The 17,932-nt window shown below is 34.8% G+C and overlaps 1 protein-coding gene across 1 annotated transcript in view; it reads right to left on the reverse strand.

The window, feature by feature from the left end:
* Positions 1-17,932, reverse strand: part of CFAP54 (cilia and flagella associated protein 54) — a 138,669-nt gene that overhangs the window by 62,193 nt on the left and 58,544 nt on the right. The window contains 11 exon segments of the mRNA XM_026864706.1: positions 178-326; positions 1,273-1,384; positions 2,692-2,818; positions 3,962-4,051; positions 8,342-8,438; positions 9,785-9,928; positions 10,948-11,070; positions 12,601-12,756; positions 13,743-13,890; positions 16,472-16,614; positions 17,604-17,789. Coding sequence (XP_026720507.1) covers positions 178-326; positions 1,273-1,384; positions 2,692-2,818; positions 3,962-4,051; positions 8,342-8,438; positions 9,785-9,928; positions 10,948-11,070; positions 12,601-12,756; positions 13,743-13,890; positions 16,472-16,614; positions 17,604-17,789 — 1,475 coding nt within the window.

Raw genomic sequence — 17,932 nt, forward strand, 5'->3', positions numbered from 1 at the left:
CTTTTGTTCTCTTGAATGGAAGTCAATTTGGTATCAAACTAAAAAAGTGAGTGGACTGTGCACAAATTTATCTCCTTGATAGAAAAAAGTTTTAAAATACACACACAATACTAAAACCAAATTTCAGTCAAAATATTTTGGTTCTATATAGGAACCTGACAACATATGTTCATTTACCTCTGTGCTTCTGAAGAGTTCATTATGTTTGGATGTTTCATGAAATACTGTCTGAGAGTTTGTCTTTTTTGAACAGGACTCAAGGCTTCTTTTCTTGGTTTCTTCAAAGTTGATGCCTCTGGTTTCTTTAAAGGTGAGGGCTCCATGTTCTAAAAAGTCTTCCATTAAAATCTTAAATATACTTTAAATACTTATTTATACCTACATTATCAATTAATTGAGGTATACAGCAGTTTGGTTTATGCAGGAACAGAACAGAAAATAAATTCTGTAACTGTTTCTCAAAGTAAGACAGCAAAATAAATATTTAATATTCCAGCAAGCTTTACAGTTTTTCTGGAAGGTGTATGTCAAATGCCTAACACTAAAAAGCCAGCCATGTCCCCAAATATTTTCTTTCATATACTAGTGTTTTTAATCTCAAAAATACAGTTCTTTTCTTATAACTACAAATACTAAAACTCTGCAATGCAAAAACTGAGACAGAAAACCCTTTCCCTAATCTGTCTCAGATGCTAGCAGTGTTACAGCATTACTAGAGGGTTATGAGGGGGAAACTTCTACCTCCAAAAAAATACAAAACCATTAAGATTATTCTTACCTTTCAATAAAGGCAAAAATTTATTTTAAAATAATTCTGAACACAGAGCCTTCATTGTGCAATTAGAATATCTGCACAAGGAGTTAATAATGAACAACCACTCATGAAAAAGTGTTAAGTACAACATATTGTACAAAAATGTCTAAACTGATCTCCCTTTCTTAATGTCATGTTACCCAAGGCATTTCCCATTAACATGGTTTTTTTAAGGGCAGCTGATGAAAGGCAAGTTTTCATTGGTTTTGGAATGCATTATTCTGACTCATCTCAAATTCCTCACAAGTGTTGGTCTTTCAGATAAATCCTATACCAACTTTTCTTCCTGGTTTTAGGAATGGAGAGGTGAGCTGAGGACTACAGTCTGTAACCCAAATTTTAGTATTTATGTATGTCTCTAGTTGAGGTTTTTCAGACAGCTATTAAAAATTTCTTTTTGTGTTTATGGTACTGCTGCCCAGTAAAGACATACATGACCCCTTAAAAATGAAACTCACTTTCTGAAACTCCACAACTCCTGTAGTGTATCTATCCATGCCTTCTGGTAGAGTGGGAGAACTTGTTTCTTGTGTTGAAATTCCATTGATATAGAGAAAATGGTTGTTCCTCCTGACAAACAAATAATGTTAAAATCATCACCATGATGTTAACTTTCATAGTTAAAGTGTAATCTTTGGAAACAGGTAGAGCACATGCAATTCCTATTTCATTGGGAGTTCTAAATTCAGCAGGTTTTCTTTCCTTCTTCCACGTCAGAAGACAGGAAGTGCTCACTTTCAAGGTTTATTATAGAAACCTGAATTTATAGGTAACAACTATCTCAACTTCCTAACTCCTAGTAAAAGAAAATAGTTTTCATTACCCAAATTCTACTACGAAATTCTTCAAAGAAATTCTTCATGTCTAATATTTTTTATCTTTTGTAACAGCAGTTTCTGTTTCCTATAATAGATCTCCTTTTCATTGATAATTTGCCTTTCAAATTTTAGAAATACTGATGTGCATTTTTAACAAAGTTATAGTTAAAATTCTTTGAGATCCTTTTAGGTAGGTGTGTAAAAGGAATAAGCTTTAGAAATCTCTTTTCTCTTAGGATATTAGTAATAGCAGGAATATTAATAAATAGATATTGTTTTAAACAGCACAGGTGCTCTAGGAACAATACTAACAATTCAATGCAGTATGCACAGATGCTCTAGGAACAATACTGAAGATAAGTAATCGTGATGACCGAAGACTGCATCAGTGAGCAGCGATGTCAGAAGAGGAACTGGCATGGAATGAGAACTAGTCAGAACTCTGGAATATAATGGACTTTTGAAACTGATGATGAATTGGTATTGTATTGCATTTTATGAAGAATCATATAAATACAAGATGCTTTTTGTCAGCTGCTGCCACTCACTGAGGTGATGGCCCAACTCTGAGTTGTTAATAAAGCAAGCCTAGAGATACCCACAGTCTGGTAAAATCCTTTAACAAGTGTCTACAGTTTGGCTCCACTTATCTTTTCAGTATAAATTTTTTTTTAGGCACTACACTAGGCCCTGATCAGTTTGCTTTTGATTTAAGCCAACATACTTTTGTAAGTTATCCCACTGCCTCATAATAATATGGCAAATGGCCATAGTACCAAGTGGTGTCTGTGAAAAGGAAAATCCTAGAAATTGCTGATGGTAGACAGGAGTTTTGAACAGACACAACCAAGGGAGAAGTTTCCATTTACAAAAAAGTCACAATACAGTATCTTCTGTAGCTACATAATCCTCTGTGTTTATGGAACTTCTGTGGACTAGGAGCCATGGAAATGGCTCCAGATGTGTCTTCCACCATGTACAATATACAGTTTCTGCTGTAACTGTGATACTGGTAAACCTAAGAAGTAGTTTTTCACCACTATTATAACAGAGATCTACCTTTTCAAGTAAACTTGAACATTGCCTGCCCATTCCAGAACCCATTGAAACTTCTCTTCATTCAGGATTTTGTGCAAAAGTTGAACAAAAAACTCAAGAAAACGTGCTTTCTTTCTGAATTTCATCACTGCAATAAAGTAACAAATAATTAACACAGGTTTTGTATTTATGCTGTAACAGGTTCCTGAATTCAGCTGTAATTACAGTTATGTACATCTCAAAGAACATACTTATTTCATGTTGCATGCTGCTGAAGAAAAGGCATTCTGATACTAAAATCAGATAGGTCATGATACACAATAGCAGTTACAAAATACTTCTTCTTGTGATCAGGTATCCAGACTCACAAACTCCTTCTATTTACCCTCTAACAATGACAAACATTCTAGAGACTGAGAAAACAGGTTTGGAATTATTTTTGTTTCATGCAGTACATAGTGCAAAAATATTTTATAAGACTATTCAACATGCCTAATTGTACACATGCCTTAAAAGCCTGAAAAAACAATAAACCAAGTATACACGAAGTATCTGTATCCTATTTACTTAGGTTGCTCTGTTCAGTGACAGCCACATTAAGTGTACAAGCATCACACAGATCTCATTGCAGCAATGGAGCTGTGTTGTCTAAATTTTAGGCAGCTTTTTAATTGTTTGCAAACTGCTTTTACTGCATGGCTGTCTTCATAATTATTTACCATGAAGAAATAAATAAATATTTATCCTATCTGAAAGCTATACTAATGTTACAGGGCAGGCTCCATTGTTATTTTTAACACAGTATATGAAGAAAACTAAGGCAGTGGCAAACGCCCCATACCTGAATCTTAAATCCTACTGCAGAAACACAAGTGTACTCAGACTTCTGTGAATTCTTCTTTCAGTAATATAATTTAATGTGGAAACAAGGTATCTCAATTTAAGAATAACATTCCACACAAACAGAATCTCTGAAAACTTTACACAACTTTAAAATGAGATCATTTTTAAGGTTATTAGAAAATAAACATTATTCAAATTATTTAAATATTAGTATTGTATATACCTAACATCAACATCTAAAATAATTTGTTGCAAGTATTTCACATACTTCTAAATGTGACTGTATTAAGAACTTTTTTTAAGCTGTTTTACTTTGTTTTGTATATTTGAGAACAAAATGAAGAGAAAGTTTCCAAGAGCTTATTCCAAGCAAGAAGTAGACAGCTTTACTGGCAGCCTTCTGAAGTGAAGAAATCTTTACAATTAAAATAAATACCAATTATCCTACCTTCTCGATAAGCACTCTTTGATGTCCAACATGAAATTACAGGGTAAAGGAACAAAGGATCTTCCTGTCCTGTAAGCTCTGATCCACAAGCTACATCAATAAACAAATCAAATCCATTATGACAAGCAGTGATAGTGCAGAATAGAAACTCTACCCGGAATTGTAGCTGAAGACTAGAAAAATCCTTCTTTAGCACAGAGTTTTCTTTTAAATCTCTCACTGCACTTTTCTTCTAATATAAGTATTATAGTTGTGCCTCTTAAATAATGAAGAGCTTACAGATGTGACTGATGAACTTCCAGCTACTAGACTAATGAGCAGGATGACTGGAGTTCATCAGAGGTTTAACAAAGGTCCACACAAATCATCTGTGGAGGAGTATGTGCAGTAAGGACATGTCCAAATATGTATTTAAAGCTATACAGCATGAACTGAACACATAATGCTACTAGTGACTACTGCTTACATACATGCTCAGCATATGAAAAGCATAAGTAGGTACAGGGATTTTTTAATCTTCACCTAAATATTTATATAAATCTATGTATACAAATGTATTTCTATTCTATAAATAATATATAAGATATAGGTGTAAATAGTATATATTATATATATAACATTTAGAATATATAGGAGACCAATAACTTGGATTCAAGTTTGAGAGTTAAACACAACTGTGTTACCAGCTGATGACCACCATAAAAATGTTACATGTAATAGGTGCTATTTTACCTTAATAAAGAAACATGACCTACAAATTTTGTGCTTAGACAAGTGCTATGGTGGAAAAAGATAAATGCAGATAGTCCCTGAAAAAAAGCAAGGTTAAAAGTGTACTCTGGAACTACCAATTCCAGATAGTGGAGCAATAGCTACACCCTCCAGAGGTAGCACTGAGTTGAAGTCTGTTGAATGCAAATTAAGTCTGACAGCCAGCAGGACAAGAAGATTCTTTTTTAATTTTCTTTTTATGACAAGTCACATCCTTTATTAGTACTCTCTTCTATTTGACAAGTTCAAAAATACATTGCTTCAAATAAGCATTTTCACAAAAAATAATACGTCCCAAAAATGTTTAAATAGAACCACTTGAAATTACAGAATTTAAATTGTACTGTGTATGAAATATTTTGTTTTTCTAAGTTTCTTATGAATAGAGGCTGATTCAACTTCTCCATTTTTCTCACTGACTATCATCAATGGAATGCTAAGTGTTGATCCACTTTTAAGGATTTTCTATCAGAAGGTTTCTTCCAAAATATTTTTAACAGCAAGCCCTATAGGTGTACACATTTCCCTAAACCACTTATACATATTTGTAAGGACAGCTGTAAGCTTTTTTATTTGTTTTGCATGGCCTCAGCAAAAGATTCCTCTTCAGTTTGTATCCTGAAATATTGACAAATATGCTATTTCAGCAACAGAGCAGACTTCAGCCATCAAGTATGTCCTGGTTCAGCTAGGACAGGGTTAAGATTCCCCAGCTGAGAAGGGGGAAGGGATCTCCAGCCAGGTTATTCATACCATGCTGACATCAGGTCGGAGCATGGGAACTTTTTCCTTGGTGGTTTTGGTGGCAGGGAGCTCACAGACGGCTTGTTCCGTAGCCATTTGCGGTATTTCTCTGTATATCTTTTATCTTGTTCACTGTTATTGCTGTTTATTGTTGTTACCATTGCCACTGTTGTCGTTCAGATTCTTTATCACACTGTTGTATTAAATTTCTTCTTATTTTAACCCAGGTTTGTGCCTCACTGCCAGCCCGACCAGCTGAGGGTGGGAGAGGGGCAACGGCAACATGCTCTCCGGTCCCGGCAGGGCTTAAACCACCACAAGTATTTGCCAATTAATAAAAATATGTTCTTCTCTAACTGATTAACCCATTATTTTAACTTTCTATTAAGTAAGAAAGGAACATAATTTTATTAAGTAATCAATGCAATTTTAAATTAATTTACAGAACTCATTCATTCTGTAACTTGTTCTGCAGGAATGCAGGCATCAATGTGAGCAGCAAAAAATAATCAGTGCACAGATGAATGGAATTTTTGCATCATTCTTTTTATCCTATTTATTACAGAAATGCTTTTTCTTCTAAGACAAATGCATATACAGAGATGATGGATGATAACTAAAACATGAGTCAGCAATGTGCCCTTGTAGCAAAGACCAGTTGCATATTGGGCTGTATTAGAAACAGCATAGCCAGCAGGTCAAGAGAAGTGACTATTCCCCTTTATCTGGCACTTGTGAGACCACATCTAGATTACTGTGTTAGGTTTTGGACACTGCAGTACAAGACACTGACATACTGGAGGAAGTCCAGCAAAGGGCCACCAAGATGATAAGGAGTTTGACTACATGACAAAGCAAGAAGAGGCCAAGAGAACTGGGTTTATTCAGTCTTGAAAAGATTAAGAGGAGTCTACATGTACCTAATAGGAATACAGAACACGGGGACAGACTCCTCACTGAAAGCACAAGAGATGGGATGGTTTTGTCTGGGATAATTTTCTTCATAGTAGCTAATGGTTTGGACTTGTGCTGAAAACAGTGTTGACAATACAGGGATGTTTTCATTACTGCTGAACCGTGCTCACACAGCATCAAGGCCTTTTCTGCTCCTCACACCGCCCTGCCAGCAAAGAGGCTGGGGGTGCACAAAAAGTTGTGAGGGAACACATCTGGGACAGCTGACCCCAGCTGACCAAAGGGACATTCTATACCACACAGCATCACGCTCAGCATATAAAGCTGGGGGGAAGAAAGGGGGAACATTCAGAATGACAGCATTTGTCTTCCCAAGTAACTATTATGTGTGATGGAGACCTGCTTTCCTGGAGGTGGCTGAACACCTGCCTGTCGATGGGAAGTGGTGAATGAATTCCTTGTTTTCCTTTGCCTGCAGGTGCAGTTTTTGCTTTACCTATTAAACCATGTTTATCTCAACCCATGAGTTTTCTCATTTTTACCATTCCAATTCTCTTCCCCATCCCACCATCAGGGAGGGAATGAATGGCTGTGTGGTGCTTAGTTGCTGACTGGGGTTAAACCATGACAGTGGCAATACACACAAGTTGGAAATCAGAAATTTCCAAACTTTTTAACCAGAAGAATGGTCAACTATTGGAACAGGTTGCCCATTGTGCAAGTTTTAATCGTTGCCGGAATCAGGGACCATGTGGCCGTTACCCCTCCCCCACCCGCGCCGGTCAGGCTGGAAGTTAGACACAGACCCCGGCTAAAATAACAAGAAATTTAATACAACAGAGTGATAGAACAATCTGAACAACAACAGTAGCAATGATAACAACAATAAACAGGAATAACAGTGAATAAGACAAACGATATACAGAGAAATACCGCTAGCTGGTCTACAGAAAGCAAAATTCTCCCCCGAACCCGCCAAGGAGCAAGGAAAAAGGGTTCTGCCCACGGACCTGATGCCAGCATGGTATGCATAACCCGGCTGGAGATCCCTTCCCCCTCTCTCTCTGCTGGGGAAAACTTTACTCTCTCCTGGCTGAACCAGGACACCCATAAAGGTTACAAAATCTCTTTCTTCAGAGAGATTCAAAACTTGACTGGACAAGTCCCAGAGCAACCTGATCTAATTGTATCTGTTTTGAGCAGGGGGGTGGAATAAATGCCTTCCAACCTAAATTATGATTCTATTCAGGCTCCAAGGAATACAAGATGCCATGTAAATATAATGGGGAAAAAGAGTAGTAGTGGCTCTGTATTTTAAGTTCTAATCATATTTCCTTTATAAGCCCTACTTATTAATTCATCTAACCTTGGCAGGACTATTAGTCTGAAAATTCTTGTGCTTAACCCAGACTCTAAGATATTTTCAAGTTGATATACTCACTCCTGAGTTACAAGGTAGTTAAATACTAGTATACATGCAATTCCTTCACAAAAAGGACTATATCTGTTAACTCTTTAGAAAGTCTTTTCTCCACTAAAATTTCCTGCAGCCATCTTTACTGCTAGAACTGGTAAGACAGCAGGAAATGCTGTAAATGGGCAATACTCTTTGCCACTGCATTTTTTGATATAGGAGAATAAAGCAAGCCTAAATAATGTGGAACCCAATTTACGCAGATAAGAACATATATGTATTTGCAGAACAGAACAAATATGACCATTCCTTTCTAAGAAAGAATAAATGTTTTGGTAGAAATTATGAAAAGATTAATAAAATTCATTTCTACACATCACTACCATCTATAAACAAGATCACTGAAATTATTATTTTGGTTAATTTATCATGGAAGATATATGAAATAAAAGTACTTCTTAGGTAAATAATTTTTACAAATAAACCATAGAAAACTCCATAGAAAAATGTAAGAAGTGCTTTAATAGTACACCCACCTGGTTTTGTCAGTCTGAGGAGATTTGATTCAAGAGCACTTAGATTTTCTGTTGCTTTTTCCATTGCAGCTAAATGGGCTGTCTTTGCAAAAGTGGTCTGAAATATCCAATACTTAGTTATGAAAACTTAGCTTTTACCAAACTAAAACCAGCAGGTCAATAGTGGAGTTTAGGTTAGAGCCTAATTCTAATTCTATATTTGATAATTTCATCAATATAGTCTTATTTTCCTTTTCAACTGAAATAAACTTGTTCTTCATAATTTTTTTAGAATGGCTTCAAAAACCGGTCCATGATTCATTCTTGATTCATCTCCAAAGCAGTGGAGTTGCTCTGCCACCAAATAAATTTTTAGCGAAGTGCCACATACTACTACAATAACATATTTGAACAGATTGACAAAATGTGTTTTCCAGAAAAAGTATTTTTTGTAATTATATACTGTCTACAGAAATAAAAATCTTCCTCTGGACACACAATTGTTCTTTTTTTTCACTTTGGTGAAAATTTAATTTTCAGTCATGCCTACTTGGCTCAAGACACTCTATTGTTCCTATGATCTTAGATTCCTTTCTCTTTTTCAGTATGAGCCTGGGAGCAGCTAACACAAACTCAGCAATAAGCAATGCAGAAAATTTTGTCCTGGATCCCATCAGTGTCCTAAACATTTTTTTACAGAAATCCTCCTCTGTAAACTGACTGACTTTTTGTCCCTCTCTTTAACAGATCTTGGTTCCATGCTCACACTACTTCCTTTCTTCCTCTCTTATTATTCCTCCTTTTCTACCTCTTTTTCCAATCTCCTCTCCAGTAAAATCTCTTCTAAAATTATTTAAAGAAAAAACAGATAGAAAAGTATGGAGAATCAACACTTTACTCTGATTCTAAATTGCAGGAAATCCTGATAATCTGCTTCGTCTCTTTGGAATTCATGTATTACAGTCTTTGAGGTGAAAGTTCTTCCTCCATTGAGAAATATTTTTCATTCTATACAATTCCTAAGTTACTCTCTTACTATGACTCAGCTTCAAGCAGCTGCTACACTAAATGAGAGCCTAAGTTTCTATATCACATTTTGCTCGTCTTTATTTGTAAAATTCTTTAATTATTTTTTCCTGTCTAATAAAGCTTTCCTGGAAACTATATGTGAAGATCAGTTAGGGATGCTTGTATAAATATCAGCAGGACCCTTATGCCTCTGAACTGAATATTGCTATCCCCTCTCCAATTCAACAAGATGAGACCCTGTACCCACTGAAATCTGCAACCGTCCTTAACAAAGATAGCTAAAATTAAACAGAAGCCTATCAGCTGTACTTTGGGAACTCTACAAGGAAACTCTTATTCCATACAATAACTTCTAAGATAAAAAGTTAATAAATGTAGTCTTCAAAATAGTATAATATTTAGAGAAAACAAAAAAATAAAAATAAGAGCAATTACTTTAACTTCTTTGTTAATGTGTGTTTCTTCAGTTTTCATAGCTCTTGACAGGCAAGGTGAGATTATTGGTGAGGAATCCAACAATTTTTTCCCGTAGTTAACAATAATTACTGCTAGTTCATATTCTTTCCATGAACGTAGTACCTATTAAAGAACCATCTGTTATGTATTTTTTTTGCATAACATGTAATGTTTCATTATTGTCTACTTATAATTGTCAAAATGCATGAGTATTATAAATAAAAATTAATTACTCAATACTTCATATATCACAGAATCATCTAGGTTTGAAAAGACCTCAGAGATCATCTACTCATCTTTATAGAAAGAATGAAAATTTGGTCTTCTTGCAGTGCATTTTTAAGGGTATTTAACACTACTCTGGTCTTGTGAGGTCAGCACAGAGATCCAGCTCCTATAAAGACTGGGGTGAGAGATCACCAATGCTGGGGAATCCTGCAAAGCATCAGCCACAGCTCAGCTTCAGTATGAACTCTTAGCTGAGCTGTACTCAAAGCTAGAAGAAAGCTGACTCTTTCAGCATCATACGTTTATCCTGGTGGGTACTTTAGCATGTCTCTATACCCAAGGAAAAAAAATCCTACCAGTACCACATTTCTCCTTTTCTCAATAAATAGATTGAGTATCTGAATCATAAATGTGACCTACAGATATGCATTATGGTTAAAAATCAAGGTGTTTATGTTCTTGCCAGTATGTGGGACTAAATAGTATGAAGTATCTAATCTAATATCATATAAGCCAGATATGCTAACCTGATGAAAAGTACAAATATCACCTATTTGCAGTAAATAAATTTTAAATTTATATAGTGCATATAGGTCTTACTAAAAATACCACTACCTTAAGTGTAAAAATAAATACAATGATATAAAATACAGATTTCCTGTCATGGACTAACAGTTACAGCCTATTTTCTGAACAAATGAAAATTCTCAATTCTATTAAAATGTCAAAATGTCATTATTATATAAAATGCACTGATACAAAGATACTAATAAATATTTCTATACCTTCACTATTTAAGAGTGATGGTTCTTTAAGATACCACTCTGAAGGCCAGCTTACTAAAACTTTTTTTTCTCTAAATGACAAGAGCTATACCTTAAACTAAGATGTAAGCACAATAATACACAGCATACCTTTGCTGTATAAAAAGAAGTACAAGCTATCATATGCTGAATACTTTCATAATATCCTGCTTGTCTCCTCTGCAAAGCAGCACTTGGAATTTCTTGAAGGACAGCTAAGCACTTAATGAGGATCTGTAAATACAAGGGTTAAAACAAAGTTTGGAGGGTGCAACACACAAGTATTTGATGGAGAACTTTAAAAATACTTTGAAATCTAACAGATAGGATCAAATGCTAGCTCTACAAAAGCCAATAACAACATTTTAATCAAATTTAATGGTGTCAAGATTTCAACCACAGCCCTTTGGAATAAATGACATGTTCATATAAAATCACAGATATTAAATTACAGATACAATATGGATATTTTTGCTGATTTAATTAACATAAAATTAAAGAATGCTTATTTCGATGAGAAACTCCTAGTAGAGGACTACTTAAAAATATATCAAGTTGGTCAGGATTCTAAGTGGAAGAAAAAGGTTTACAGTATAGTCTAAAACCAAAAAACTTTGTTCCCACATTTTTGTCCATCAGATTTGAAAAGAACGGGTGAATAAATTTTTCTTTCCTTTAATTAGGAAATCTGAAAAAGGAGCCATTTCCAGTGGCTAGCTGTACCTTTAGTAGGTCATCACGACCAACAACTTCCTAAGAAAGAGGCAATCCCTGTATGTAAATTGATTTTTAATTTTTTTTGTAAACACTCCTAAAAGCATCTCAGGGCCCTGACTGCCTGAATGGGCATTCCCTGAGCAGCCTCACTTGGGGCCTCCTCTCACACCTTCTGCCCCAGGGCCCAGTAGTCCTAACTAAGCTCATGCACAAGCCTTCAGTCCCTCCCTGCTTGAGCTATGGTATTGGTGTGCCGGTCTTCAGTTCTGACTCCTGGATGGACCTTGGACCTGTGTTGTAGCCTTGTCTCCAGTCTCTGGCTCCAGCTTCTACCACTCCTGACTTTTTCCCCTGGATGGACCCCGGGTCAGCCCAATAACTTGACCTTCTCTGGACCCTCAGTGGGTCCTCTTACCAACACTCTACTCCTTACAGGGAATTATGGGGAAAATTATAGGGAAAGAGTTGCATGTTTCTACTGTATCCTTGCTGAATCTAAAACCCACACCTGCTGCTTCAGAAATGGCAGGAAAGGATTCAGGAACAGAACTCTGTTTTCAAAGAGAAGGTGCTTGCTTCTGGAAAGCAGCACATGCCTGAAAACTAAAGACTGCATTAACAAAAACATTGAATAGGCTCCTTTCTTTAAGAAGAGAAGAAAACTGTATATGAAGCAAGCATTCCAAAAAAAGCCATAGGCAAATTCTGCTTTTCTTTCCTCAAAATTACCATCTGCAAATAGCATTCAAGTAGAAGTTACTTCATAGATTCTATTATAGGTTTAAAATACCAACAAATCATCCTGAAGGAAAAATCAGTATTCTGTAGTTACTTTAGCATATCTGAGAGCAGAATCTGTGCAGCTTACACTGAACATATATGCACTGGGAACACAAAAAAACATAAAAGGCTTTTCTGTCAGCAGCTACTAAGAACTCGAAGCCTAGATACCTAGCTCTCCCTGTGTACACTCCATTATAAGTTTAATTTGAATCATTATAACTGCAGAACTTTGGTGACAGCTGCTTTATCTTAAAATGCTCTCACCTGAACTACTGGCACTGAAGAAATCTTGTGATAAATAATTGGAGCAAGGAGACCATAACATTGTACAACAGACTGCAGGGTGTAGCTTGCATTGTTCAACCAATTGCTAAGTTCAGTTGCCACAATCATTCTTTCACATTCTGCTAATCTAGAAACCTGTAAAATAAAAACACATTTTGATTCAAAAATGAATTCTGTGATTTTAAATAATCTGAGAGTGAAAGATGTTACTGCAGTTTAAAAAGCAGTGTAAGCAGCAAGTGAGATAAAAGTTTAAAAATAAATTTACACTGACACCTTAGAAACATATAAATAAATGCAACATGATTCATGATTGCAAAGGAAATGATTGTTCTTGACCTAATTGTGCCCTCTTAATTTATCCATATATTTTGCAAAGTCTGGTTAACAACATCGACCTGTGCAGAGTGGAAATTTCACGTGCTAACCTCTCAGAGTAGGTAAGGGGAGGATAACAATGCCTTCCTTTCCTTTCCAGTTATCTGCTGCAGTCCTTGTATGTGTGAGCAGATCCAGTAAAGTCACTGAGTAATCGACTGCTCACATTTTACGAGACAAGTACTTCAGCAAAGAAAAAGTAGAATAGGAATTTAATAATACAGGAGGCAAAGCTTGCTTATCCAAATAAAAAAATAAAGGTTTTTTTGGTCATTAACATATCATTATACCATAATAAAGTCTGTAACAAGATAAAAGAAGCTTAGTATATTAAACCTGTTAGAAACCCTGTTAGAAGTTCAGTATTAATGAAAATATATGTACTAAATAGCAGAAATGTTTAAAATTAAAAATCAAAGATGCATCTTAGGCAAAAATAATAATAATTATATACTTTTTTCTTAAATTACAGTCTACTGCCCCTGAAGTCAAGGAAAATCCTTCCCCATTTGGAATCAACGGGTTTTGGATCAGGCAATAACTGATTCAGAAACAATCTTTCCACCAGGATACAAAATAATCAACAGTTACTAAAATACTTCAGAAAGGGAGACCATAACCTGCAGAAAATGAAGTATTCTGTAAATAGGATTAATGCATTACAACATTTATCTTGCATTGATGAAATAAAGATGATCAAATAGTAAAATCAAATCCAGTATATTATTTTAAGCCATACATACTTGCTTCTCATAAAGTATATCACTGGAACAGATGGAATCACAGAATAGTGATCCTTCCATGACATTGATGTCACAGACAACAAATATAGTCCTCAGAAAGAGGTGTAAGGTTATAGGAGAAGTCTGAGATATAGCTTCAAAACATAACCTACAAAATAAAAAAGCAAGAGAAAGGTAAAAGTTATGTTAATGATGATTCAAATATCACATGCCTGAAACTGCATTATATTAAAATGCAGACTTTAATTTTAAAGCTATGGACACAAAGGATTCCTGTAGCTACTTCTGGAAATAAGACATATACAAAAAACTGAAAAAATGGCTTAAAATTTCTAACAAAAAATAAAAGGGATAAGACTCCTTTTCAAATTGTTTTCTGCTTTCTATTATCCTAGGATGGCTTTTCCTTAGCTGTTTCATCTAATCCAATGAAACTTACTTTGAACTAACTTTGAAAACTTAGGACGCTACAGTTTATTTAACTGTCTCCTTTTACACATTATTTTTGCGTTCTGACAATAACACATGCAGTTGTGAAGCCCATTACTAAGTATTAGTAACAGACTCCTTTTCATCACTGACGTCTTGTATTACAAGTCTCTAAAGAATCTCTTTTCTTCTGCCTGCTTTTTTGTTGTCATTTTAATTCCCGGGGAGTAGGGGGCCATTTGTCCTTGCTATAATTTTTTGTAAAATATTTTGATTAGGGGAAAAATCCTATGATTTTGAAGTATAAGAAACAAATGCCTCCTTCTTCTGGATTGTATTTCCTAAAAGAGACTGAAATTCAAGAAAGAAGATCAAATAGACACATTCACATACTTCACGTTACCAAGATAACAACAGGGCTTCCAGCTGGAAACAAATTTCCTTTCCTTCCAGCTCCCTCTACTGTCTTTTTAAGTCTTAAGTATTTTCAAACTAGTCCATCTAATTTCTTAGCTACCGACCAGTAAAACTGAAACTGCCTTATTTCAGGTCTGATACTGCAGCTCTGAGATTCTTCCTTATTAATTGATTGGTTTGGGTTTTTTTAAATTAGGCTTGGACATAACTGTCAGAAAAGCAAAATCCCTGAAAATATTTTGCACAGCTATTTAAAATTTTCATCTGATTTATCTGAAAGCAGCTTCATTCAAATGTTATCTCTAGAGCTCTATGTGTTTAAAAAAACCCCACCCAAACCAAACAGAACCCCACAAAAAACAACACCTGTTTAGGAAAAAAGATTAATGAGAAACAAGAGGGGGGGAAAAAAAAAAAAGCCACAAGGACCAGACCGGCATTCCTGCTTTGCTGCCTAAACCAGGGATAGATTTAAAACATCCACATAGTCATGAAATAGGATGTGTAGTGATTATCTGCCTGCATCAATGCAGTCCACAGGCTGCCCGTAAATTCCAAATGCTCTTAGGGCATGTAACATCAAGAATCTCGGTCAATTTGTATGCCTAATATCAGACACCTGGTGGCACTTGAAGGACAGACAGGATACACACCAGTAGTCTGGCTGAGCCCCAAACAGCAAGAAGTATGCTTAGGCACTTTACTTTCTCTTGTAACAGGATTCAAAGCATACACAAGCCTACGCTATCTGCATGCATCCAAACAGCATTACCATGAGAAAACCGTGGGGTCTGATGCAAAAATATCAAAACAATATACAGGAAGCACTAGCTACATTATATGTCTCAGAATAGCTGATTACTGGTTATTCTGTCTGTAAAGTGGAAATGGAAACAAACTTTTAGGAAATCCCCCTAATATCAATTTCTTGAAACAAAGACCTTTATTTCTTCTTTAATTCTTGAAATGTTCAGTAAACACAGCCACAATAAGGTTATTTCTTGTCATTATGGTTTAAAGACTAAACCAGACTGTCAAACTGAAACAGATGTGGTGGAAAAATTTTTCATACTCCCTCCACAAGTTTGTCAAAACTTTCCTAATGAAAGAATTAGTCTAAAAAGAATTCCATGCAAGTGAAGATGATGCTTTGTGTTCAGTTATATTGGATGTTAATTCATTAACAAATTATAAGTAGTCAAATAACATTTAAAACTTTTTTTTATTATAGCATTTTGTATCTATTATTTTATAGAAGTCTCTTTTATCTGGAAATTAATTAATTTTTGATTAATTTTGCATTTTATCTATTGAATTTCAGTGAATGTAATCTCAAAATTTCTAGCTGGACTTTGTCATCACGAAAAACCTGTATTATAGTTGAATATTTGAAATTTATGCATAAATGAATTAAATTTAAATATCTTTTCTAAAGTACTTCATATATATTCAAATACTATTGGCAGACTATATAACCACCCCAAAACACAATTAGCAGGCAATGGGTAACATTTTAGGTGGTGCTTTTAACAAAATTTTCACAATTTCTGAACTCTACTGCTCCCTTAACTAGAAAGTCAAGAACCTAGTGCATATTACACACATATAAAAATGAATCACACAGAATTAATAGCCACTTTATGATTTCCAATTATCCTAAGAAAACAATCATTATAAAGAATTAAGTGCATAAATGTTTGTAGTTCCATAAATAGCAAAAATCCTCTACTAATGATAAACCACTGTATTTTTATAACAAATTTCAAATCTTTTTTCCCAAATGTTTTTTATATTGCAACAAAATTTCACAACCTGGTACTCTTTAAAGTAAAATGTGCACATCTACAATTAACTATTATTTTAATTTTGTTTTCACCAGTTACCTGTTTTCAGATATAGTCAAATTACTACTTGCAGAAATAACAGCTGCACTGGCAGGCGGTGGAGAAGAATTTGAAACGAAATAATCCCACATTGGTGAAAATGCTTCTCTGGCTAATGTATAATTGCCAGTCTGATAGGCTATCTACCAAAAAAAAAAAAAAAATTTCCATGTTTGTCAAATAACCAAGCCAAATATGATTATAGTATAAAGAAGATAATTTAAAACTCCCCCAACATGTAAATTTATGATTTCTATAAGAATATTCTGACATGAATAAAACACATGTAGTAGCAATCTGATTCTACTAATATTAGTTTGCCTTCAGAATTAGAATCAGAGAAGGCAAAAGAGTTTCTTGACTGTTAAACAAGGATCTAACAGCCCCCTGTGGAATACTTCATGGGTACTGTGCCGCAGTTTTTGAAGGCATATTATTTCACCTAGATTCATTTTACCTTTGCTAATACTGCAGAATGCCCTGCAGCTCTGGATAACGGGATGTAAATGGAGCTACACAAGTAGGCATAAATTCATGTAGATACTCTTACTCTGGAAGATTTTAGGAAATCTTCTAATCATTCCCCATGATCTGATCTATAGGGCTCAACAATGTCATTTTTCTCCATATCACAATCTCTTTTAAATTTTCTTTATTAAGAATACAGGAAGTTATGATAAAGGTCTGACAGAGCCTTTGTGGTCTTCCACAAGACGTGACAAAAATAATTCCAATGTGAAAATTGTTGGATTTGATACCTGGTAGCTTCAATCATATTTTGCATCCCATACTATAATGACTAATACGATGTTTTCTAGCACTTGGTCTCAATCACAAAAATGAAAAAAAATTATAAAAAAAAGAAGTTAAATGAAGATTGAAAAACAGAAACAGCAATAAGAAAACTAGCTGAGAGACAACTTTCCCTGTAAGCTACAATTCTGAATAATTTGAATTAAGAATTAAGTTACTCAAATATACCATTTCTTATGTTAAAATTGTGATTTGTGCTTATCAAGCTTTTTGCAAGAAAGTCTTGAAATTTACCAGAAAATTTTTAGAGCTACCAGTGAAAAGAAGTAATTGCAACCAAATAAAAGTATGTGTTTATTATCAAACACTCTAACCCTACCTCAGTTAGATAGGCTCGAACAGTAGTAGTGGAAAGAGGTGGGTAAGCAAGGATTGGCTTTGTTGTTTCTCCAATGGCATCACCAATAAGTTTTCCATCAGAAGAATATGCTGCAACTGCAAATATGTAATTCTCATTGGGATCTAAGCCTTGTATTTCCAAAAGGCTTTTCCCATCAGCTGGTACCTATAAATAAAAATGTTTTCTAGTTACACCCACCGTACATATCAAAACCAAATCTCAAATGCTAAACTTCTATTGTTAAATAAATTAGTTAATGATCTTGAATATAGTCAAAGTACCACATAGATTAACAGATGTGTCAAGTT

The sequence above is a fragment of the Athene cunicularia genome, assembly GCF_003259725.1.
Source record: "Athene cunicularia isolate RWA chromosome 1 unlocalized genomic scaffold, athCun1 chr1_part2, whole genome shotgun sequence".
In the NCBI taxonomy this organism is placed as follows: Eukaryota; Metazoa; Chordata; class Aves; order Strigiformes; family Strigidae; genus Athene; species Athene cunicularia.